We start from the raw sequence: 25,139 nt of genomic DNA, 5'->3' as shown, positions 1-25,139 counted from the left end.
CGGATATAAAGTTAAAGATGTTCATCTGAAAGAAGTAAGAAAAATAAGACATAGTCCATGCAAGTTCTATCCAGTATGAATCGACTATGTAAGATCAAATTAGTTTCAAGCTACAAAATGTTTACCCAAAAAAAGCCCAAATTGCCCCAACTTTGCAGCTGAATGTATTTAGCTGTGTTGTATCAAAGCAGACTCAGCAAAATCTCTTCTGTCTTGACTGTCAAACTCTACAAAAACCGGACACCTGGAACTTCTCATACAGATACTGTTATCCAGTCAGCGTTTTCCTGTATAAAATTAATGCTTATACTCGGAAAAATTTAGAAATGACTTTAAGAGAGAATTTAATTTAGACTAATGCCATAAGGTGATGTGATTTACTCTCTTAGGAGTGTTGCTGATGCATAGACATGACCTTGGTCGACAACTCCTGTGGTCAGAGGTCTGGCTGCTTGTTCCAGCGAGCAGCCACAAAAAAATGAACAGCAGCAAACACGGTACAGTCCAATGAAAACCATGTTTTCTAGCCTCAATGTATTTTGGAACAGAAGTTTGTTGATGTAAAATTACATAGAATATTACAACTGCTGCAATGAAAATGTGACTAAAACCCCTTGAGAAACTTCCTGGTTGTCAACATGATTAAACCGTTTCAGAAAACCAATCAACTTCTGGTAATAAATGATATCATCAAACACTCTTGATTTGATTGGGCAGTTAATGAATTGTCATCATTAGTCTGTCACCCGGTCTGCTTTTGAATAGTTGCCTAGCAACATCATGCTAGTTAGCGAGCTAGCTAGCTATCAGTAAAGAGTCTTGTGGAGTCAACCTGCTGAGAATTGTCTGTGTTCAGAGAGGGGGCGCTAACACAGAAAAATCACATGATACTTCCATCCCATCCATTATCCAAACCGCTTATCCTGCTCTCGGGGTCGCCGGGATGCTGGAGCCTATCCCAGCAGTCATTGGGCGGCAGGTAGGGAGACACCCTGGACAGGCTGCCAGGCCATCATAGGGCACATGATACTTCTGAATCTGAATAAATGACACTCCTTACGTTATTACTCTATAAATTTGTCTGACAGAGTTAGAATAGTTAGGCTGATTTTGTGTATGGTTAGCGGGTTTTTTCAGTGTTTTAAGCCTCCTACAGACTGATTTTAGCAATCCTGTAAGTTTATTGCAAGCCACACTGTGATATGGATCTAATTAGACTCAGAAGTCAGTCTCTCAACGCTTTGCTCTACTAGAGACTGAGGACATTCTCCCAACTTTTGTGCTAAAACTGGGTGGAAACAATTAGAGTTAAAAAAAAAAAAGTTCAGTGCAGAACCAATCCAAAGTCTTTAGGGCGAGGCCGTCACATGGGGGCGGTGACATGCAGAAGTGGTGTGCTTGTAAACACTGTCGTACCAGCAACACTTGCGTTATAGGATGGCTCAGGCGCAGTCACCGAAGAGAACTAGACAGACAATACACAGCCAGCGAGCTAACATTAATTGCGGTTTCAAACTCACCATTGCACTACAGTGTGTACTTCGCCAACAGCCGCTCCCGATATAACGGTGTTTGTAGAAGCCGTCTCCACTTTGGTTGGCCAACAAAAGTTTCTGGTGTGCCAAAACACAAGGGCGAAATCACCGGCGGCGACCTGGCCATCGATGTCCTTGCTTTGTCCCGCGTATGCAGCAGGAATACCTTTGCTTTCAGAAACTGCACCTGCTTCTCCATCATCGACAGCAAAGGGCATATGACCAGCACCGTAGATTTCTGGCCCCGTGTGGACAACAAGTCGCAGACAGCTGGCCAGGCTTGATAGACCTAGCTTTTCCTGTAACCAGTTGGTAAACAAGCAAACACCTCTTTCTTGCCCTGGGTTAAAAGTTTTAAACAAAGCCACTGTAAATCTTTAAGTGCGCCAATCTTGTGGACTGAGCACACGTTCGATAAAACTGAATCAAATGATTAACGTTACTCGGGACATCCATTTTCAATGTTTTAAGAAGCTCTCCCTGCGTTACAGAGTGATTCGCTGTATCTCCAGTTTGTTTCACTACGGAGGAGGATGGGGAGAGAGCATAGTTTCCGGTAAGGCGTGTCCTTGACAAAATGTAAAGGGCGTAGCAGTAGGCGTAGGCTTGTTAGCGGCTGTTCTCACCGCCGTTCTGGCAACTATCTTGCATTTAGAAATCCCCAGACGATCGGTAGGCGGAGATCTCCGATTGTCTGGTATTGCGAGACTAGGATCTAATAAACTTGGGTACGACATCAAGTTTGATGTATGTAGACTGTACAATAACACCTACTGAATCGCAGGCTACGGCGCAAGTCCATAAAAACGTCGTCGGCGTGCGTGCCGCATCAGCACGCGTAATCAATCTGCGCCGCTGGTAGAGCAACATGACGCCAAGCAGGAATCGAGTCCTTTCAATAGTCGCCGAAGCTCGTCTTGTTGAATCCATGGCATTTGGGTCACAGATGGTAACGGTCTGTTTGTGTTTAGTGCCAGCAAAGATGCTGCATGGCGTTGATCAGTGCGTCATTTCGTGCTGCATTTCTGTTGGTTGGTTAGTAGACGTAGGTCGTAGCAGCGGTCACATTGTGAGATGGTCATCCTAAATTTCTGACACTGTCAGACTTTTGTCCCTGGTTATCTTCGATCGCAAGACCGTAATAACGGCCACTTTGAACCTGTCTCACAGTGCGGCGTAGGACCACCGTTTTGGAGCCACAACCAAAGATATTGCTACGTTTAGTCATCTTTCGTCTGAGACAGCCCAAATCACACAGTCTGTAGGAGGCTTTAGTGTAACCTGGACCTTAAAATGTTTCTATTCGCTGTCCATTAGCTGCTGTTATTCTTGTTGCTGCTCACTGGTACTAGCCACCACAGCTCTGACCATGGGAGTCACTGACCAATGTAATGTCCATACATCGATATTGCTACTAATGAGTATCCCAAACCACCTTATGGCAATAAATCCAAACTATATCCTTAATTATATCATTTACGAGACACACAGCCATAAGGGAAAAGTTTAAAATGCAAGTAGTGAAATGTAATATAAAATTTACTTTTCTAGTGCATTTCCCGCATCACACTCCCCTTCTGTTTGTTCCCCCACTGACCTTTGACCTGTTGACTGTCTGCAGGGTAACCTGCTGAACCCATGTCGGTGTGACGGCTCAGTTCGGTACACTCACCAGCACTGCCTGCTAAAATGGATCAGCGAGCGCGGCTGCTGGACCTGCGAGCTCTGCTGCTATCGCTTCCATGTCATTGCCATCAACTTGAAGAGGCCCTGGCAGGTAAGGGAGCCCAGCACACTGACCTCTAAGACACACCTCTGGAAACACATCACACGGCAGCAGACTTCTGTTTGTTGTTGGTTCATTCCGACCTTCTGATTTGCTTTCTGTTGTAAGATTTGCTAGTTTGACTGGTTTGATCCCAGTTTGTGTCTGGAATGTTCCATGTGTTTTTGTGCATTTCCTCTCACAGTCTAAACACATGTCAGTTGAACTGGTTTCTCCACAATATCTTCCTGTTTTTCACCAAAAGCATTCTGGGATATGCTCCGGCCCCCACAATTTTGAACTAGAATAAACTGGAAGAGAGCAGAAATGAATGAATGAAAGTTAACAGGTTTAAATCTCTGAAGAAGCAGTGAAAATCTGAATGAGGAAGGTGAAAGAAATAAACCCCTTGCAGCAACTGAAGTGGAAATTACACACAAACAAGGCATGTAACTCCAGTGGAGCTCCTCAGCTGCCAACAGTAGGAGACTTTTTAGGGGTGTAATGGTACACAAAAATCATGGTTCAGTTCACACTACGGTTTTGACATCACAGCTCGGTACGAGTTTGATACAATGGGAAAAAAGCAACAAAAAAATCCAAATGCTTAAGGCTAGGTTTCGTTTAATTTATTTTGAACAGTCACTGGTGCAAGTTACAATTTGTTCCACTTAGTGACATATAGTTGCACCTGAGGTAGTTGGTGCAGCCTGACTTGAAGATACATCCTAGGATGCACTGGGACACATCAGTGATGTTTCCTGAGGTCCTCGGGTGTTTCGGGTCTTTCAACATTATACACCCTCTCTCAGGCAGTCCAGCCAGGGTTGATCAGGCCCTGGCTTGTATCCCAGCAGCATTGGCCCACAGATCATTCCTTCTGATCCAAAGCCATCTGGAGGCCCTCTCTGCAGCCTCCATGGAAGACTTGATGGCTTTCCTTTTAGCAGCCCCAGTGATGCCAATTACAGCGTAGAGCTTGCACACGAGCGGCCAGCAAAGCCTCTACACCCCACTTCAATGGGCTCACAACGTGCCTTCCAGCCTCTCCTCTGACACTGATCCACCAGCTCCTGGTACTTGGACCGCTTCTGCTCATTTGCCTCCTCCATCTGGTCCTCCCAGGGAACCGCCAGCTCCACAAGGAGCGTCTGTTTTGAAGAGGCTGATGATGGCACTATGTCTGGCCTCAACGAAGTTGTCGCAATGGGATCTGGAAATCTGAGCTGACCCCACAAGTCCACTCACAATTCCCAGTCAGACGCAGAGGTGAGGAGACTGGCTGCTGATCTGAGCTGTGACTGAGGCTGCTCACCAGCTCTGACAAAGGCAATGTTCCTCTGTCCGCGGGCTTGCTTGATGTTGAACACAGCTTTGGAGATGGCCTCTGCAACTGTCTTCAGCACCTGGTCATATCGCCAGCAGTAACGGTCCTCCCCCAGGGCTGATGGGCAGCTGCTGAGGCTGTGCTGGAGTGAACCTTTTCCAGGGCACAGAGGACATGATGGAGAATCAATCTTGCTCCGGATGTGGAGATTTGCTGAGCTAGGCAGAATATCATACACAGCTTGTACCATGAACTTGATCCACTGTGGTTCTGCCTGCCAGATATTTGCCCAGAATATCTATTTGCCCAGTGTACCCTCCCACCTTGTCCATGCTCCCTGCTGCCGCATGCCCACCATTCTGCTGGTCCTTTCCTCCTCGGCACCTACACCACCTCCAGGACTAGATGGCGTTTGACCTTGTCATGGGCCTTATCATAGCGAGGCTGTGGGATGGCTCCCAGCCCTGCCCATCCAGTTGCCACTGTGCCCACCAAAGCCCTGTGTCTCAGCGGAGACTCTGCTATCTCCAGGCCTTCCTGGGCTCTCCACTTCCTGCCTGTCCACGCCATAATGTCTGTTGATGCCACTCTAGAGTCCTTGGAGTCCCGATAGAGCAGTGCCTCTCTTCTGCGAGAAACCCTGAACTCCTCATCGAGGCTTCCGATGGGGAGCTGGAGTTTGTTGCTCCTCTCATACAGTGCTGCACTACTAAGGCTGCGCGGCAGACCCAGCCATCTTTGGCGGTAGTGTCGTGTGTTAAGCAGTAAAATGTAAACAGTGAATGTACACTGTCGCAGAGGTCATATTTTTATGTAGGGCTGATAAACAATCGGCTACAAAACTGAAAATCATCTCTTATGTTATAAAAGTACAAAATAAATAGAATAATAAAAAATAAAACGCGCATTAGGAGGAGTGTTTCAATTTGTTCCATATCACACTGTGTGAAACGACACAAAATTGTCTACATTTCTACTTAAAATTGTGCGTTAGAAGTAAAAATGTAGGAGCGGGAACTTCCGCGACCAACCCGAAAATTGATAATAAATTATGGAAACGAACTCCAGGCCCTATGACCGACACTGCAGTCACTCTGGTAATATAATAAGACTCTCCTGTATTTTTAGATTGTATTAATTGGGCTTTATATAACTCCAGTTCAAAGAAAATTGAAAATAGACGACAATGGCCCAACTAGCCATTAGCTCAAATTGCTTAAGAATTATATCTATATTGATTGGACACAGTAGGGTACATTGTTGGGCGTAATTTCATCACCAATTGCCAACATTATGATAATTGAAAAAGTGGACTTTACAGTTTGATTGATTTGAGATTGATTTGATAATACATTTTATATAGTGTGTGTGTGTGTGTGTGTGTGGGCCCTGTGATGGCCTGGCAGCCTGTCCAGGGTGTCTCCCTGCCTGCTGCCCAATGACTGCTGGGATAAGCTCCAGCATCCTCGGACCCTGACAATAGGATAAGCGGTTTGGATAATGGATGGATGGCTAGCCTATAGTTAAACAGCCGTGCCGCCCTTTATAGTAAAATATTATGTATAATTCAACAATGAATTATTGTGAAATTACAGTTATTCTTTGTATTCCATGCTAGATGCTTCTAGATCAGGGGTGGGCAATCTTATCCAGAAAGGGCCAGTGTGGGTGAAGGTTTTTGTTCCAACCACTTAGTTACACACTTGATCCCACTAATCAACCTGTAGAGTCTTTGCTGAGGAACTTGATTAGGAGACACAGGTTTGTAATTGCTTGGTTGCATCAAAAACCTTCACCCACACTGGCCCTTTCTGGATAAGATTGCCCACCCCTGATCTAGATGCTTTAATATGCTCCGCTTCCACACGCAGAGAGCACGACGGGTGGCTTTCTCTCATCGCACATTTTTAGCTTCCTCTGTTGTAGGTGTGGTTCAGTCTGTTGGAGTTTTTGGAGTGAAAAAAGATAAACAGTTAAAAGTTTGTGAGCTGAGGTATAACCCTGAACCACAAGTGTTGAGGTATGACCCTGAACCACAAGAGTTGAGGAATGACCCTGAACCACAAGTGTTGAGGTATGACCCTGAACCACAAGAGTTGAGGTATGACCCTGAACCACAAGAGTTGAGGTATGACCCTGAACCACAAGAGTTGAGGAATGACCCTGAACCACAAGAGTTGAGGTATGACCCTGAACCACAAGAGTTGAGGAATGACCCTGAACCACAAGAGTTGAGGTATAACCCTGAACCACAAGAGCTGAAGTATGACCCTGAACCACAAGAGTTGAGGTATAACCCTGAACCAAAGGAGTTGGCCGAGGAGCTGCTACTTCATACTTAGGACTTTGAACATTTATTCTGGTGAGTTAATGGTTGTAGCTGTTAGCCACATTAGCAATGAATGCACACAGATGAACAAATAAATTTAGACTCTGTACTTATGTAAAAAAAAAAAAAGTCGAGCTAATCTCGAAGAGGCAGGGGTGTCCCCAGGATTTTCAAACAAGATGGTGCTGAGTCGCGAGTAGGGGGTGGTCCGGTGGGGGGCACCCCCTGTCTGGGAGGCAAAAAAAAATGCAATAAAGAAAGCCATTTGCTGTAATTTCAATAAAAAGCAAACATAATTTCAATAAAAAAGCAAACGCAAGGGTAAGTTCCAAATAAAATATTTATTTAAGTCGTGTTGAAATAGTTGTTAGAACACGAAAACATGCGCATGCACACACACACACACACACACACTCAGGAACAGAGGACAGAGCAATCACATTAGATAATGATGCGTCTGTTTCTAAGCTGGCCCCAAGCTTTCACTGCCGCACCAAAGTTAAATTATCTGGGGGGGGGGGGGGGCTCTCGATGGTTATGGTGAGCAGAGTGTTAAGCGTGGCTGTGGTCATGCTGCTGCGCAGTCTGGTTTTAACCCTCTTCAGTGCACTGAAGGCACGCTCACAGTCAGCCGTGCTAACTGGAATGACACTCAGCACTGCAGCCAACGTGCACAGGCTTGGGTACAGCTCCCTCGTAGTGCCATCACTGAGGAGGAGAGTGACCAGCTGCTCCTGTGACAACTAGCGGTTCTGGTTCAGTTATTCCCGCAGACTCAACCACTCATCACAGGCAGCATCAGGAGCCACTACTCCCTCTCCAGCACCAAAATGATCAGTGAGACAGTGAACTTCCTCCATGCCATAATGGTCTGGCATGGGTTCTGGCATCTGTTTAGGGTCAAGGATGGAGAAGGAGGACAGGAGCTCGGTGGACTGGAAGCGCTCCTCCCAGGTTGTGAAGAAGCTGATTGACTACTGGCTCCCTCACCTTCCCCTGCCACTCTGGTTCATGACTGGGCAGTTGAAAATCCGCCAAGCGTCCACCAGCAGCCGGGTCTTCCTGGAGCTTGGCCAGCCTGCTCCCAGGTTGCATGCCCTCTCTCATCGATCGGACCACTGCCATCTTGGCCTTCACATTTCTGTCGATCTGCTGGAGGTTGATCTTCTCCTGCTGAAAGCAGCTGCTCAGCGAAGACAGGTGTGGCAGCAGATCACAGAGCAGGTAGAGAGTGGCCAGGGTGTTGTATTTGTGCAGCTAGATGAGGAGACCGGTGGCAGTGGCACTGTTCTTGTTCTCATTGTCGAGAGTCATGAGCACCGCAGGGAGGTTCCTATAGTGACTTGCATGCCTCGTCATGACTCGGCCACCGGGTATCCTTTGCTTCCTTCAGGGTATTCTGGGCCAAATCCATAAGTTCCTGAAAGAGAAAAACATTAATTTTCTTGTAGTCCAATATCTAATCAGATTCAGAATCATGTTGGAATCTTGGACATGTAATATCATTTAACATAAAATATCAAAATATGTGTTAATTGAAGGGGCGAGAGAACAGTATTTAACATTTTAATTCAGTTAACTGCAGAAAATGTATCTCAGCAAATAAACAAAAAGTGGTGAGACAGCCATTGTATTTATCCCTATAAAATTAATGATGCGTAAAAAAGAAACAAACACGTATTTGGTGGAGTCTGGCCATCCAGCAGGCTGAATAGGCAAAGCACCTGAAGAGTTCACCCAGATTTGGCTTGAAGTGGTTTCCCTATGTATGGAACCCTCTCCCCTGCCTGCCCCACAGCCAGTGCCAGTCGGTGGCATATGCAGTGGATCGCCGTCATGAGAGGGTTTTCCTTCTGCAGGAGCACCGCCACTCCATTCTTGCGCCCTAAGCAGTACAACAAAAATTGTTTTGTGGCAACCATAATTAAAAACATTCCTGGTCAACATTATGACTAAAACAATATTTTTTGTAATATATATATATATTAATTTGAATTATGTTACCAGTCATCACTGGCAGCTCCATCACTGTCGAAGCCCATCACCTTCTTGATGGAGATGTTCTTCTCCTGGAGCCAGGTCTTCAGAGCTGCAGCAATTGTGTCCGCAGTGCCATCTTGCAGTGGGACTACCTTGGCAAAGGTGCTTTTGGCCTGGCCATTGGAGTCAGCCAGCCTGAACAGAGATATATCTGTAAGAGACCTTGCATTGGCAATTATGGCATCGCTGTTCCCCATGTTAAAAAAAGGTAAAGACACACCTTGTGAGGAGCACCAACTCCTTAGTGGTGGTGATGTCTGTTGTCTCATCACACACGAGCCCCACGAACTGCGATGCTGTCATCTCTGCCTCATGGTCCAATTGGATCTGATGAGCCAAAACCTAATAGAACACATCATTAATGTTGTGATTCCTATTAAAATCAATTATTGATATAAAATGTAATGTAAATGTAAGTTATTTTAACTATCTTTTTGACATTATACCTGTAACATCTCCTGCAGGATCCTCCTACTCCTGTAACTTGCATTCCCACCCTGCTGTAGGTGGGCTAGAACCTCACAACCAAGGGGTCCTTTGCAAAGTCCAGGAATGAGGAGAATTTTGTGGTGTGGGCCCCTTCCTCCTTGCCAGCCAGTAGAGGGTCTCCATGGCCTTTTTTATGGCGTCGTACTGCAGTGACACCTGAGAGGTGGAAGATGCATAATAAATAAACAAGATAGGAATGTGTTATGTCTCATCAGAGAAAGCAATACTTTTTAAGCCTCACCTGCAATTGGAAGCCTTGCTCGGCTCCACCATCCCTCTCAGATGCCAGCCACTGCATTTCTTTGTGCAAAGCTTTGTTGTGCTGCTCTGATTTCATATGGTGAGAACGGATGACATCCCTCCTGAGTGTGTAGACGGGATCCTTTGACCAGCAATGATCCCCATTACGCTGCTTTTGTTGTTGGGATTTGCATATCCTTCTAAGCATCCCCATCGCATTGCCGGACTTGTCACTAGTCTCCAACAGCCATGGGAACTCCTGTTTCCATGCTGGATCCCAACCAACCCAGTGTTTGTTAGAGCTATAAATAATATATATACATATATATATATATATATACACTACCGTTCAAAAGTTTGGGATCACATTGAAATGTCCATATTTTTGAAGGAAAAGCACTGTACTTTTCAATGAAGATAACTTTAAACTAGTCTTAACTTTAAAGAAATACACTCTATACATTGCTAATGTGGTAAATGACTATTCTAGCTGCAAATGTCTGGTTTTTGGTGCAATATCTACATAGGTGTATAGAGGCCCATTTCAAGCAACTATCACTCCAGTGTCCTAATGGTACAATGTGTTTGCTCATTGGCTCAGAAGGCTAATTGATGATTAGAAAACCCTTGTGCAATCATGTTCACACATCTGAAAACAGTTTAGCTCGTTACAGAAGCTACAAAACTGACCTTCCTTTGAGCAGATTGAGTTTCTGGAGCATCACATTTGTGGGGTCAATTAAACGCTCAAAATGGCCAGAAAAAGAGAACTTTCATCTGAAACTCGACAGTCTATTCTTGTTCTTAGAAATGAAGGCTATTCCATGCGAGAAATTGCTAAGAAATTGAAGATTTCCTACACCGGTGTGTACTACTCCCTTCAGAGGACAGCACAAACAGGCTCTAACCAGAGTAGAAAAAGAAGTGGGAGGCCGCGTTGCACAACTGAGCAAGAAGATAAGTACATTAGAGTCTCTAGTTTGAGAAACAGACGCCTCACAGGTCCCCAACTGGCATCTTCATTAAATAGTACCCGCAAAACACCAGTGTCAACATCTACAGTGAAGAGGCGGCTGCGGGATTCTGGGCTTCAGGGCAGAGTGGCAAAGAAAAAGCCATATCTGAGACTGACCAATAAAAGAAAAAGATTAAGATGGGCAAAAGAACACAGACATTGGACAGAGGAAGACTGGAAAAAAAGTGTTGTGGACGGATGAATCCAAGTTTGAGGTGTTTGGATCACAAAGAAGAACGTTTGTGAGACGCAGAACAAATGAAAAGATGCTGGAAGAATGCCTGACGCCATCTGTTAAGCATGGTGGAGGTAATGTGATGGTCTGGGGTTGCTTTGGTGCTGGTAAGGTGGGAGATTTGTACAGGGTAAAAGGGATTCTGAATAAGGAAGGCTATCACTCCATTTTGCAACGCCATGCCATACCCAGTGGACAGCGCTTGATTGGAGCCAATTTCATCCTACAACAGGACAATGACCCTAAACACACCTCCAAATTGTGCAAGAACTATTTAGAGCAGAAGCAGGCAGCTGGTATTCTATCGGTAATGGAGTGGCCAGCGCAGTCACCAGATCTGAACCCCATTGAGCTGTTGTGGGAGCAGCTTGACCGTATGGTACGCAAGAAGTGCCCATCCAACCAATCCAACTTGTGGGAGCTGCTTCTGGAAGCGTGGGGTGCAATTTCTCCAGATTACCTCAACAAATTAACAGCTAGAATGCCAAAGGTCGGCAATGCTGTAATTGCTGCAAATGGAGGATTCTTTGACGAAAGCAAAGTTTGATGTAAAAAAAATCTTATTTCAAATACAAATCATTATTTCTAACCTTGTCAATGTCTTGACTCTATTTTCTATTCATTTCACAACATATGGTGGTGAATAAGTGTGACTTTTCATGGAAAACACAAAATTGTTTGGGTGATCCCAAACTTTTGAACGGTAGTGTATATATATATATATATATATATATATATATATATATATATAGTTTCAATTGAAAATTTTGGAAATGTTGAAAAAAAAATATATCTGACATGGTAAAAAAAAAAAAAAAAGTAAACTAACCAGGGCTATGCAAAAATCCAATACAGTAAAAGACAACCTATTGAACCTAGGGAAGTCCACTAATTTTGTCCAAGATAGAACTATAAATAAAACGCAGGGCTTGACAATAAGGTATTTCTGTCTAATGTTATCCTACTAGCTGACAAATTAATTGAATTTGACTCATTTATTCATCACACAAATCTATCTGTCTAGGTGCAGGAACATTTTGTTTTGTTTGGTTTAACGTTACAGTTACCATTCGCGAGTTTGTTAGACTGTTTCGATGCTGAAGGTTTTGTTCATTGAACTACACCCCTGGATTGAGATAATGGAGCCAACATTCTCAAGGACGTCAGCCTTTCCCAACAACGCGAACTCATCCTAGTGATAGGGAAACGTTCAACGTCGCAAAACAAATCTGCCTATAATATCCGTCTGCCTATAACATTTAGCTAGAAAATATTACTCACCGTGGGAGCAGTAATCAGTGTTGCAAATTTTATTCCTTTACATGATATTTACTCAGTTCAGCATCTGAGATTATTTGGATGATCGTGTTTTCCCACTTTCTACGTATTCACATTTGCGGTAAGAATGGTGGGGGGGGGCACAAGATGATGCTGGCACGTTGTCATAGTGGCGCTGCGCCCCTATACCATTCTTTAGGGACAGCCCTGAGAGGATAAAAGTAGTTCATGAATATATGATAATTGTGTTGTGTGCCTATGAGCCGTATACAGCCGCTAATCAGGTAAAGTGTGGTGTGTGTGATATTCAGCTTGCAGGCTGCTAGGTGGCGCACTAAACATCATGTGCGCTATGTATGGAGCCCTGCTAGCAGCTGGATGTTTGAACTGTAAAATGATTAGATGTATTTGATTTTTGAAGTATTTATGTTGAATTCGTGTACTTTGAGGTATACTATGAATTGCATTATTATGTGCAGTTCTGAGTTAATGAAAATTAATGAAAAAACAAAGTAAGACATGGTAGAGCAGGAGCTATATTAATGTAGAGCTCAGTGGACATTTATTGTTGGTGATTTATTTATGGTGATGGACAGGTTGATGGACGAGATCAGGCAGGAGTCTCTGTGGACTATACTGTTTGTGGATGACATTGTGATCTGTAGCGAGAGTAGGGTGCAGGTTGAGGAGAGCCTGGAGAGGTGGAGGTATGCACTGGAGAGAAGAGGAATGAAAGTCAGTAGGAGCAAGATGGAATACATATGCGTGAATGAGAGGGAAGACAGTGGAATAGTGAGGATGCAAGGAGTAGAGGTGGCGAAGGTGGATGAGTTTAAATACTTGGGGTCAACTGTCCAAAGTAACGGGGAGTGCAGAAGAAGAGGGTGCAGGCAGGGTGGAGAAGAGTGTCAGGAGTGATTTGTTTTGTGACAGAAGGGTACCAGCAAGAGTTAAAGGGAAGGTGTAAAAGATGGTAGTCAGACCAGCTATGTTACTATATGGTTTGGAGACGGCACTGATGAAAAGACAGGAGGAGGAGCTGGAGGTGGCAGAGTTGAAGATGATAAGATTTTCATTGGGAGTGATGAAGAAGGACGGGATTAGGAACGATTATATTAGAGGGACCGCTCAGGTTGGACGGTTTGGAGACAAAGCAAGAGAGACAAGATTGAGATGGCTTGGACATGTGTGAAGGAGAGATGCTGAGTATATTGGGAGAAGGATGCTGAATATGGAGCTGCCAGGGGAGAGGAAAAGAGGAAGGCCAAAGAGGAGGTTTATGGATGTGGTGGGAGAGGACATGCAGGTGGCTGGTGTGACAGCGGAAGATGCAGAGGACAGGAAGAGAAAGAAACGCATGATCCGCTGTGGCGCCCCCTAACAGGAGCAGCCAAAAGTAGTAGTAGTAGTAGTAGTAGTAGTAGTAGTCAATGGACATTTATTATGGACTTGTGATTAGGGCTGTCACGATCATGAACTTTTACTTGACGATTAATTGTCATACAAATAATCGCGATTAACGATTTAATTACCCCCCCCCCCTTTGTTTTTCTCCCCCATTGTACTTGGCCAATTACCCTATTTTCTGAGCCGTCCCAGTCGCTTTGGCTGTAGAGTCCAGTTAGTGGTGAGGTATTGTTAAGCTCATGTATGGGGTCCTATTTGAGTTTGACCACATATAGGATTTGGCATGCATTGGAACTCATTATTGACTTCTGATGCATGCCAAATCCTAAAACACAGAGATCCCATCACCACCACCAACTCTTTTAAATTCCTTGGAACAACCAGCAATAACCTGAAGTGGAAAATTAACACAGAACACGTCATTGCAAAAGCTCAACAACGACTTTACTTTTCTTCAGCAGCTTAAAAAATACCAGCTCACCGTCTTCACGACTCGGGGGACAAGCTTGCCTGAATCTTTCCCACCACAGACCCTAGCTGTCCGAGGTGCAGTCATAGTCCAGCCTCGGTGGGACACATGTTCTGGGCATGCCCCTCCCTCAACAGTTATTGGGGACAGATATTTAATGTATTCTCACATATCTGTAAACAGACCATAAACCCCGATTTTCACACAGCCGTCTTTGGCACAGCACCCCCTAACTGTAAGGTCACAACTTTGCAGGCAAATGCTCTAGCCTCATTACTAGCACGCAGACTTATCCTATTTAACTGGAAGTCAAATAAAGCGCCATCATTTTTGCAGTGGTTGAGGGAGGTGCTGTCCTTTCTACCTTTAGAAAAGCTCCGCTATAAAATATGTAAAACCCGCAAAAACTTTACTTTGACCTGGAGTCCTTTCATAGACTTTATTGAAGGGTTTCCCTTTTATTGAATGTACTTTTTATTTACCTGGTTGTAACGAAAATACTTATAGATATATGTGTACAACTTTATATTGTCTTCAAAAATATGGTTATTATGTGGAATTGGAATAAGAAATCCCTGCGTAGTCCTTTTTTTTTGCCTTGGGGGGGAGGGGGGATTCCTGCATGTTTATTTTTGTTGTTGTTGTTGTTGTTCGTGTGCTTTGTATACCTGTTCCAAAAAAACTTGAAAATTGGAAAATAAAGTTTAAAAAAATAAAATAAATACCAGCTCAAACATCAACTGCTCGTTCTGTTTTACTCAGCCATTATCAAGTCCATCATAACATCTTCTATTACAGTATGGTATGGTGGCACGGACAGTCAAACATGGAAAAAACTGCAGCAGATTTTCAACAAGGCATCCAAAATCATAGGCAACCAACTCCCCTCAGTTGAATCTCTACATATTAACCGGACTGTATTGCGAGCAAAGAAGATAATCTCTGACTCCTCACATCCTGCTCATCACCTCTTTCAGCTCCTTCCCTCAGGGAGGCGCTACAGGTCACTGCCCACTAAAACTAAACGCTTCACAAACAGTTTTTTTCCCCCCATCAGGACTCTGAATTCCTCCCTATAGTCCCCTCCTCACACACCATTGGCATAAACACCACCATTCACCTAATTGTTATGCGTGATATGTTTATTTCTGTTATTGTATAACTGTATTGTTAGCGATAATATGTGGAGTGCCTGTTGATGTCCATGTATGTATTGTGCTGCAGAGTTTGTGTACCAAAAACAAATTCCACCGGTCTTGGTTGTGTGGCTAGTAAAATAATCTAATCTTATCTTATCTAATGTCTGTAGTGGCTGAGTAACAGTCAGTTTCTCTTAAGATATCATCCTTCACTTGGTTGTATAATTGGGGATTGCAGTTTTGCAGATGTACTTATGTTTTTCCTGGTAATTCGTACTGCTTGTCAAACTTTCGCAGCATTTCTTTACATGCTGGTTCTTCGACTATATTGAACGGCTGCATTTCTTTGGCTATATACCGCGTTACACCGTCAATGTCACATCTATATTTAGACACTTGTCCGAAAGCCTCAGGAACAGCCAATTGCCGGGATGGAATTGCGGCGGTGGCTGTCTTTCCAAGTTCAGTGAATTGGGTGGGGTGGTGGATTTGTAGATTGTTTTTTACATTTGTGGTATTAGTGTTGTTGACTGTCACCTTTTTGCTGCAAAGTAAATTGAGAGCTTTGCCTTCCGGCTCAGCTCTTTCTTCACCACAACGGTCCGATACAACGTCTGCATTACTGCTGATGGTGCACCAATCCACCTGTCAATCTCCCGCTCCATCCTACCCTCACTCGTGAACCAGACCCCAAGATACTTGAACTCCTTCACTTGAGGCAACAACTCACCCCACACCCGGAGGGAGCAATTCACCATTTTCCGGTAGAGGACCATGGCCTCAGACCTGGAGGTGCTGACTCTCATCCCGGCCATTTCACACTCAGCTGCAAACCGCCCTAGTGCAGGCTGGAGGTCACGTTCTGATGAAGCCAACAAAACCACTTCATCTGAGAAGAGCAGAGATGCAATCCTGAGGTTCCCAAAACGGACACACTCCTCATCTTGGCTGCACCTTGAGATCCTGTCCATGAATATCACAAACAAAATCGGAAACAGTGGACGACCTTGGCAGAGTCCGACACCCACTGAAAACGTGTTTGACTTTATGCCGAGAATACGGACGGACGCAGCTTTCACTTTGGTTATACAAGAACCAGATGGCTTGTAGCAAGTGCCGCGGGGTACACGGTCGTAAGCCTTCTCCAAGTCCACAAAACACATGTAGACTGGCTGGTCAAACTCCCATGTCTCCCTCAGCACCTCTGCAAGGGTGAAGAGTTGGTCTGTTGTTCCACAGCCAGGACGCAATCTGCGTTGTTCCTCCTTGATCTGATGTCGACAGTCGGTTGGAGCCTCCTTTCCAGCACCCTAGAGTAGACTTTCCTAGAGAGTTTGAGCAGTGTGATGCCCCAATAATTGGAGCACACCCTCCGGTCCCCTTTTTCATATATGGGAACCACCACCCCAGTCTGCTACGCCACAGGCACTGTTCCCGACCTCCACACGACACTGAAGAGGCGTGTCAGCCGAGACAGCCCAACAATGTCCAGAGCCTTCAGCATCTCAGGGCGAATCTCATCCACGCCCAGCACCTTGCCACCGAGGAGCTTTTTAACTACCTCAGAGAGCTCTGCCAGGGTGGGGCTTCTCCGAGTCTTCGGAACTAGTGTTTAATGAATTGTTAATAGTAAAAGAGAAAAAGGTACTTATCACAATCAAATTAGTAACTTAGTAACTAGTGCTTGTTCTAATAGTTATCTAATTTAAAGCAAATAGTGACTTTACATTAGTGTCTAGTGAATTAATGATAGCGACTAGTGTTTAAAAATTAAGTACTAGTGATTCAAGTTTTGTGACTAGTGCCTTAATAAATGATAAAACAGCCTGCCATATCTAAATGTAGAACAAATACTATGTTTGTTCAGAATTAGGCAATAACCCATAGAATTTGGATGTAATATTTTATAATCAATTCTGTCATGCCTTGCAGAGCAATGTGCAGGTTTGTGTATTTTGAATCATTGGAGTCATTTTGAACAGAAGGTTCTTTCAGGCCAACTACCTTTCCATCACGTTCAATAGTATCTTCACACGCAGTCACATAGTAGAGAAGTAGATTATATATATTTACAGATTATCACATACTGTACATAATTTACAAGACATGCTAGTACTCTAACCGCTAATACTATTACCACTACTGTTTTGTAGCAGTCAATTGATATGTTAAATGACAACGTTTTTAACTGCTGACAGGCTAAACTCTAAATTTATAAACTGGGAGTTATGACTTGACTTTAGAGATTCATACAATTGATTGTCATCTGCATAGCAATGGAAGTTGATTCCATAACTGCACAGAACAGCACACAATGTGTAGACACAGACAAAGAAGACAACCAGAAGTAAAACCATAGCAAGCATTTAAAAACCATAGAGAAAATATTTCAGCCAACAACATTAAGACAAAAGTGTTATGAACTGTCCGCGATTTTATGCTCCAGTGCATCATGAGTGTGTGTGCGAACAACTGCAGCTGAGTTTTCACAGTTCATTTATGAGTGGGCAGTGATTGTGTGAATTACATTTTATGTACTGTTTATTAATGAAAAAGGTGCGGCTACACTGGATAACTGTTTCACCTTCATTTAGTTGGTCAAGTTGACTTGGTGCACATTTCTTTTTACATTTTAGTTACTTGGTGTCCCTGAGCATTACTAAGTCCTGTTGTTTGCATTGGTTGTGTAGTCTTTTTAAAAATTGTTCTTAACTTTCCATAGTCTGTCTCATAAATTGCCTTGACTGCCCCCTAGTGGCAGGCCATCACCATCACACTGGTCGAGAAGGTCCAGATCATCGCTGTGTTCCTGGGCTCACTCTTCCTTGTCGCCAGCATCTCCTGGCTGCTGTGGTCGACGCTCAGCCCACAGGCAGTGTGGCAGCGCAGGGACATCCTCTTTCAGATCTGCTATGGCATGTATGGCTTCATGGACCTCGTCTGCATGGGTGAGCCAGGAGTTTGATTTTCTTTCCATTATTTTGGAGACTGGATAAAAGACTCAGTGTTTGCTGAGGCAGCAGCTTGTAGCTAAAGTGTTGCTTTAATGGAGCTCACCAGCTGAGCATTGAGTTCTCGCTCATCCCATGGCTCTTACAATATTCTTCTTAGGAATAGGCCACGATATAATACCCACTACCAAAGCTTTGCATTAAGTGTCTTCAACTGTCAGGCCAGATAATTTGATTACAGTCTGCCGTAGGGATTCCAGTCCAACTAAGCCCCTTATTCCAGTTCTTTATGCTCTTTTAAATGCCCAGTCCATGCCAAGTAATTACTTCCCTCAACCTTGACTTTGTTTCTTACTGAGACCTGGCTTAAACCTGGGGAGCGCTCCCCTCTAGTGGAGCTCTGCTCACCCAGCTGTAATTTTCTGAACACACCCAAGTTAACAGGTGAGCGTGGTGGGGGTATAATAGCTGCTTTTAAGAACCATCACACTTGTGCTCCTTTTACTTTTTTTAATAGTTTTGAAATCTTAACTTTTAAAAATGTGTGTGACAACCCATTTGCTGTATAATCATTTATTGACCCCCCTCCCAATTCATCTACAGGTTTTCTTAATGAATTCTCTGAGCTATTGTCCTCTCTTGTTCTTAAATTTGATGGGGCCATTATAATTGGTGATTTCCATATTGGTAATCCCTTTTAACTCATTTGTCATAGATTTTTTTAAATGTTTCTAAATCTTTGAACCTTGTGCAGCATGTCACTCCTCACACAAAACCGTGGGCACATCATTGATTTAATGCTGACCCTGAACATGTCTCTTAATTCCCTGAGTAAGATTGATTTTGTCTCTGACCATAAATGTATTAACTTTGATGCTTCTTTACCACCTACTACAATACCCCAAAAATGTATAATCTACTCTCGCATAAGCAGTCATCAGCCATGTTTTCTAGTTATTTTTCCAGACTTGCCAGCTGCCCTCCTCACTTTGCCAACATTGATGACCGAGTTAGTTGGTTTAATGATTTGTGTACATCTGTCCTTGATTTTTCGGCTCCATATTCCAGGGCTGTCCCAGTTATTACCACAACCCCTTGGATCAATGAAAATAGCCATCAAAAAAGAAGGGAATATAGGAAGGTTGATTGCAGATGTAAAACAATCTACTGTTGAAGTTCATCGACTCCAATATGAAGGAGTTATTTCCTAAATTGAATCAAACTATGAAAGATTCAAGAGCTGCTTACTTCTCTGACTTGATCGAGAGTAATAAACATAACCCTAGGTTTCTGTTTAGTACTATCAATCAGCTTGGGAATCCCTCTCTTCCTACCATTCTGCTAATGACTGAAAATTTCTTGTCTTTCTTTGTTGACAAGATCGATGGTCTAGGGTCCAATTTTACCTCCACTGTTTCCCCCCCGCCCTTTTCAGCTGTCTGATTTTAATGTTGGAATTTGCTCCCGTTTCTCTGTAGTTCCTTGTTAGTACTGTAGACCTTATGCATCCCTCCTCCAGTCCATGTGGTATAGTTCTAACAATTTTTAAAAAAAATCCATCCTCCCTGGCTTAAGTCCCAGCTTGCTCTCTATCAACAACTGCTCACTAACATCTGGGTCCGTGCCTGACTATTTTAAATTTGCCTGTGTTCAGCCTCTCCTCAAAAAAACTTCTCTCGATCTGGCAAGGGAAGACAATTATAGACCGATTTCCAAACTTCCTTTTTTATCCAAAATCCTTGAAAAAATTGTGGACTAAATCCTGCAGCTGACTAAAGGTCATAACATCCATCCATCCATTATCCAAACTGCTTATCTTGCTCAGGATCGCGGGGGTGCCGGAGCCAGGTGGGGAGACACCCTGGACAGGCTGACAGGCTATTAAAGGGCAGGGTCAGAACATCTTCAATAAAGTTCAATCTGATTTTTGTCACAAGCATAGTACTGAGACTGCATTACTAAGAATGTCCAGTAACATTCTTATGCATGTTGATTAAGGTGAATATTCTTATTCTTCTAGATTTAACTGCTACCTTTGATGCCATCGATCATGCCATCTTACTTGATAGGTTGGAGAACTGGGTTGGCATTCCTGGTACAGCATTAAATTGGTTTCACTCCTATTTGACTAATGGATAGTTTAATGTTAGTATTAACAATCTTGTATCCTCGTCAGCGCCCCTACTGTGTGGGGTCCCTCAGGGGTCAGTCCTTGTCTCTTTATACATGCTTCCTCTGGGTCATTTGTTTAGTCACTTTCAAGACATGTCATACCACTTTTATGCTGATGATATTCAGATCTATTTGTCTGCCAAACCCAATAACCTGAATCAACTGTCCTCCCACCATGATTGCTTAGCTGTCACCAAAGACTGGATGTCCCTTAATTTCCTCCATCTAAACCCTGAAAAAACTGAAGTCCTCTTAATTGGTCCTAAAAACTTTGCCACTGCAGTTGTTCAGTTTATTGGTCAACTTCAAACATCAAACCTACCGCTAAAAATCTTGGTATCATCTTTGACCAGAATATGTCTATTGGTCACCATGTTACCAAGCTTGTCCATTCCTGCTTGCTTTAGCTAAGAAATATTGCATAAATCAGAAATATTTTGTCTTGTAAGGATATCAAAACATTAATTCACACTTTACTTTTCTCCCGTCTAGATTACTATAACTCCCTCTACTCTGGCCTCAGCCAAGCTACTTTAAATCGTCTACAGTTGGTTCAGAATGCAGCTGCTAGACTACTAACTAGAACTAGCCATATGTCCCATATTACCCCTATTCTTGCATCCCTCCATTAGTTTCCTGTAAAATTCATAATAATTTATAAAATCTTACTGATTACATTTAAAGCACTGCATGATCTTGCCCCCAGTTACATTTGTGATCTTCTCATTCCTCGTTCCACATCCCGACCACTCCGATCCTCAAAATTCGGTCTTTTATCCATCCCTCACTCCAACTGTAAAACAAAAGGTGATCGCGCCTTTGCAGTTTTAGCCCCAAGTCTCTGGAATAATCTCCCCCAACCCATTAGATTTGCTGAATCTTTGGACTGTTGTAAGCAGCTTCCAAAAACCCATCTTTTCAGGCAAGCCTTTTAATAGGTCCCCCATCCCTGCTTTCTGTTTTGATTCGTTTTTAGCTTGGTCTGTTACTCCCTGTGCCATGCTTTATATTCATTCAATTTATTTTAATGTATTTACTCATATTTTTCTGATTGAGTGTAAAGCACTTTGTAACTGTGTTTTTAAAAGTGCTATATACTAAATAAAACTTTACTTAGTCACTTACTTACTTCTGTTGGAGTGTTTGTTTCTCCAGACAGCATTTTAATTCATCAGGATATAAAAAGTGATTTATGAAATCATACATGTATCCATTGGATCATTATTTGCAAACATGGAGGCCAAAGCGTGCTTTAGCAAGGCAATGAAACTGTACCCTTTCCAGATTGGACCTGTGGTTTGACCTCATGAGTGACCTGCATACGATACACATATATGTTCACAAAACTGACGTGGCATAAAGTAAACCCTTCTTATAACAAAACTGCTATTTTTACCTCCATAGAAACTAATGACTGTGTGCTCAGTTTACAGTCCCAGTAATGCTTCACTTCCCAGCCCTGTTTCCATGGTGATGTTTGTCATTGATGATGTAAACACCTACGCTTCAGTATTGTTCACAACTTGAATGTTTGACTTTTACATGTATGTTGAATTCATGTAATGTCTATTTCATAATAATTATTTAATGTAATAATTTAAGAATGATAATTACATTTTGGAAAAGTGAAATTCACATATAAAAAAATATCAGTCAAGAAGGTGAAATCTAAAGCATCTGAACAGCACCCGTTTTTGTTTTTGTTTTGTTTTTTGTATGTAGGGTTAATCGTCCATGAGGGGGCAGCAGTGCACAAAGTCTTCATGCGTTGGCGGGCGGTCAACCTCCACTGGGACGTCCAGAGCTACAACAAAGCAGCAGATATGGAGGAGACGAGCACAGGGCCCACCTCGCTGGCCCCCAGGACGCTCTGGCTGCCCCTGGCCCCCCTGGGGCCTGATGGCCCCTTACAGCCCACCCAGCTGGGGCCCCAGCCATGGACCTGCCCCTGTTTCCCGCCTATTTGCCCAACACTGGTCTCCCAAGACGGCGTTGGCCGGGATGGTGAATCTGGGGAAGTGGTTGTTCACGTGACATCGGTGTGACGAGGCCAGCCCAAATCTGATCCTGTGTCCTCCATTGTTGAACAGATAGGAAGCACATCCAATCACTTCCTGTTTAGATAGCCATGGCTCACACCACATTTCCACCATCTTCTCTGGTTATCTGTCAGCTTCCCATCTGCATTTTAATTTAGTTGCTGTTGTGTTTTTTTGTCTTTTGTTTTTGGGATACGATGTTTGCACCATATCGCTGCGTGGCCACATTCCTTCTTTTCCATGTTTCGTTTCATTCTCATTTTGCAAATAAACATCTGGCTCCACAATGGGAAGACCAGCTCAGGTGTTGTGACAAAGGGTTAAAGGTCAGACGATTTGTGCAGATCTGAACGGAGCCACTGAAGACTTTGTGGTTTTGAGTCGGTCTGTATGTCGTTTTGTTGGAGCTTCCAGGGGCCCTGCAAAGTCTGGCGAGGCTTTGGGCCGAGGAACGTGCGTGTTGCTCCTTTCTCGACTCAAGTTTTGGGTTGTTTCATTTTTCGGTGCCTTAGTTAGCGGAGGGACAGCTGATGGTGTCGCAGCAAACAGCACAAGAATGAAACACGTGCGACTTCTGCTGTCGGCTGTCTTTCTGTTTCTTTGGAATGTAACTTGGATGTGACGTATAAAGAGTTTATATTCAGAAAGAAGTGTGAGTATTTGTTTGGGGGTCGAGGGGGAAACTCTACGTTCAGCTCAACGGTAATAACACCTTCTGAAAATGTCATGAAACAAAAACATTCACTAGACAATTTCATCCATTATCCAAACCGCTTATCCTGCTCTCAGGGTCGCGGGGATGCTGGAGCCTATCCCAGCAGTCATTGGGCGGCAGGCGGGGAGACACCCCGGACAGGCCGCCAGGCCATCACAGGGCCCGCCAGGCAATCACAGGGCCTAGCCAATTTCAGCGGTTTTGAAAACAGCTTTCAGATGTTGACTGCTACACTTGTCACATCCTTAATCTGTCATATCCCTTTAATTGACGGTTTCAACCACTTCATATTTCTCAAAGCGTAGTTTGGCCACATGCAAATTGCTGTTAAAGGGTATTGCATAATGTTAAATTAAGACGTAATGACACAGCAAATTAAGTAATAAACATCTTAAGTAGAGCTGATCAGACTCCGAGTCAGAATTGCAGGCAGTAGTTGTGTTACTACGCTGATGTGACTTGTAATTTGTGGTTCCAAGAAGGTTGATTCGGTTCGTCTGGACGCGGTGTTTATTGAGAGAAATGTGTCATCATCATCTAAGTGACCTCTTCAATCTCAACTGACTGCAGGTGTCCCCACCCTTATAAACAATACAGTGGCATAACCACAGAAACCAATGATCGGTTTCATATGCAAATATGGACGTGACCTTTAACTATAGAGTTTCAATGGCAATGTTTACTATTCACCGAGGATTGGTGAATAGTTGCAATCACAGCATTGTAAGATGGAGACAGATGTACTCTTAGGCCCCCCCTCTCGGTTCAGGGATGGTCGTCCCCTCTTCACATAGATGGCCTCTTTCACTCCCCATTCAAACCAGCGTTCCTCCCTATCAAGGGTGTGCACATCCTCATCCTTGAAAGAGTGGCCACTGGCCTGTAGATGGTGTAGACTGTGGAGTCCTGGTCTGATGTTGTTAGCTCTTCTGTGTTGTGTCATCCTCTTGTGAAGTGTCTGTTTAGTTTCTCCAATTTACAAGTCACGGCAGTCCCCCTGGCACTTCAGCAGCGTACATTATATTGCTCTGTTTGTGCCAGGGGACCTGATCCTTGGGGTGGACCAACTTCTGGTGCAGCACGTTTTGGGGTTTGAAAATAACCGAGACGCAATTTTTGGAAAATACGCGTCTCAACGGTTCCAACACTCCCCCCAAATACGGAATCACCACTGGTTATTATTGAGCATGCATAAAGACAATTTGTGGTTCGTATTTTCGTTGTCTCTGCAGTTTGCTTTTGGCATATTTTAGGCATCCTGGTGAGGAACCCAATCTTAATTGGTATCCTGTTTTTTGTTTTTTTTTTGATGGCTACAGGTCAAGATATTCTGCTCTCAGCCACGGCATGAAGATATGGGAAAGGGTAATAGAAGCTAGGTTAAGAGGAGAGGTGATGATCAGCGAGCAGCAGTATGGTTTCATGCCATGAAAGAGCACCACAGATGTGATGTTTGCTTTGAGAATATTGATGGAGAAGTATAGAGAAGGTCAGAAGGAGTTACATTGTGTCTGTGGATTTAGAGAAAGCATATGACAGGGTGCCGAGAGAGGAGGTGTGGTATTGTATGAGGAAGTCGGGAGTGGCAGAGAAGTATGTAGGAGTGGTGCAGGATATGTATGAGGGAGGTGTGACAGTGGTGAGGTGTGCGGTTGGAATGACAGATGGGTTCAAGGTGGAGGTGGGATTACATCAAGGATCGGCTCTGAGCCCTTTCTTGTTTGCAATGTTGATGGACAGGTTGACGGACGAGATCAGGCAGGAGTCTCCATGGACGATGATGTTTGCAGATGACATTGTGATCTGTAGTGAGAGTAGGGTGCAGGTTGAGGAGAGCCTGGAGAGGTGGAGGTATGCACTGGAGAGAAGAGGAATGAAAGTCAGTAGGAGCAAGACGGAATACCTATGTGTGAATGAGAGGGAGGACAGTGGAATAGTGAGGATGGAAGGAGTAGAGGTGGCGAAGGCATATGAGTTTAAATACTCGGGGTCAA

General features: G+C 43.8%; 1 protein-coding gene across 1 annotated transcript in view; it reads left to right on the top strand.

The window, feature by feature from the left end:
* Positions 1–23,038, top strand: part of marchf11 (membrane-associated ring finger (C3HC4) 11) — a 29,339-nt gene extending 6,301 nt beyond the window's left edge. Inside the window, exons 2-4 of the mRNA XM_056293936.1 lie at positions 3,157–3,312; positions 18,024–18,216; positions 22,114–23,038. Coding sequence (XP_056149911.1) covers positions 3,157–3,312; positions 18,024–18,216; positions 22,114–22,436 — 672 coding nt within the window. The 3' untranslated portion in view covers positions 22,437–23,038. The remainder of the gene's footprint in view (positions 1–3,156; positions 3,313–18,023; positions 18,217–22,113) is intronic.
* Positions 23,039–25,139: the final 2,101 nt, after the last annotated feature.

The sequence above is a fragment of the Lampris incognitus genome, chromosome 14 (assembly GCF_029633865.1).
Source record: "Lampris incognitus isolate fLamInc1 chromosome 14, fLamInc1.hap2, whole genome shotgun sequence".
Classification (NCBI taxonomy): Eukaryota; Metazoa; Chordata; class Actinopteri; order Lampriformes; family Lampridae; genus Lampris; species Lampris incognitus.
This window is presented reverse-complemented; position numbering and strand designations above follow the sequence as displayed.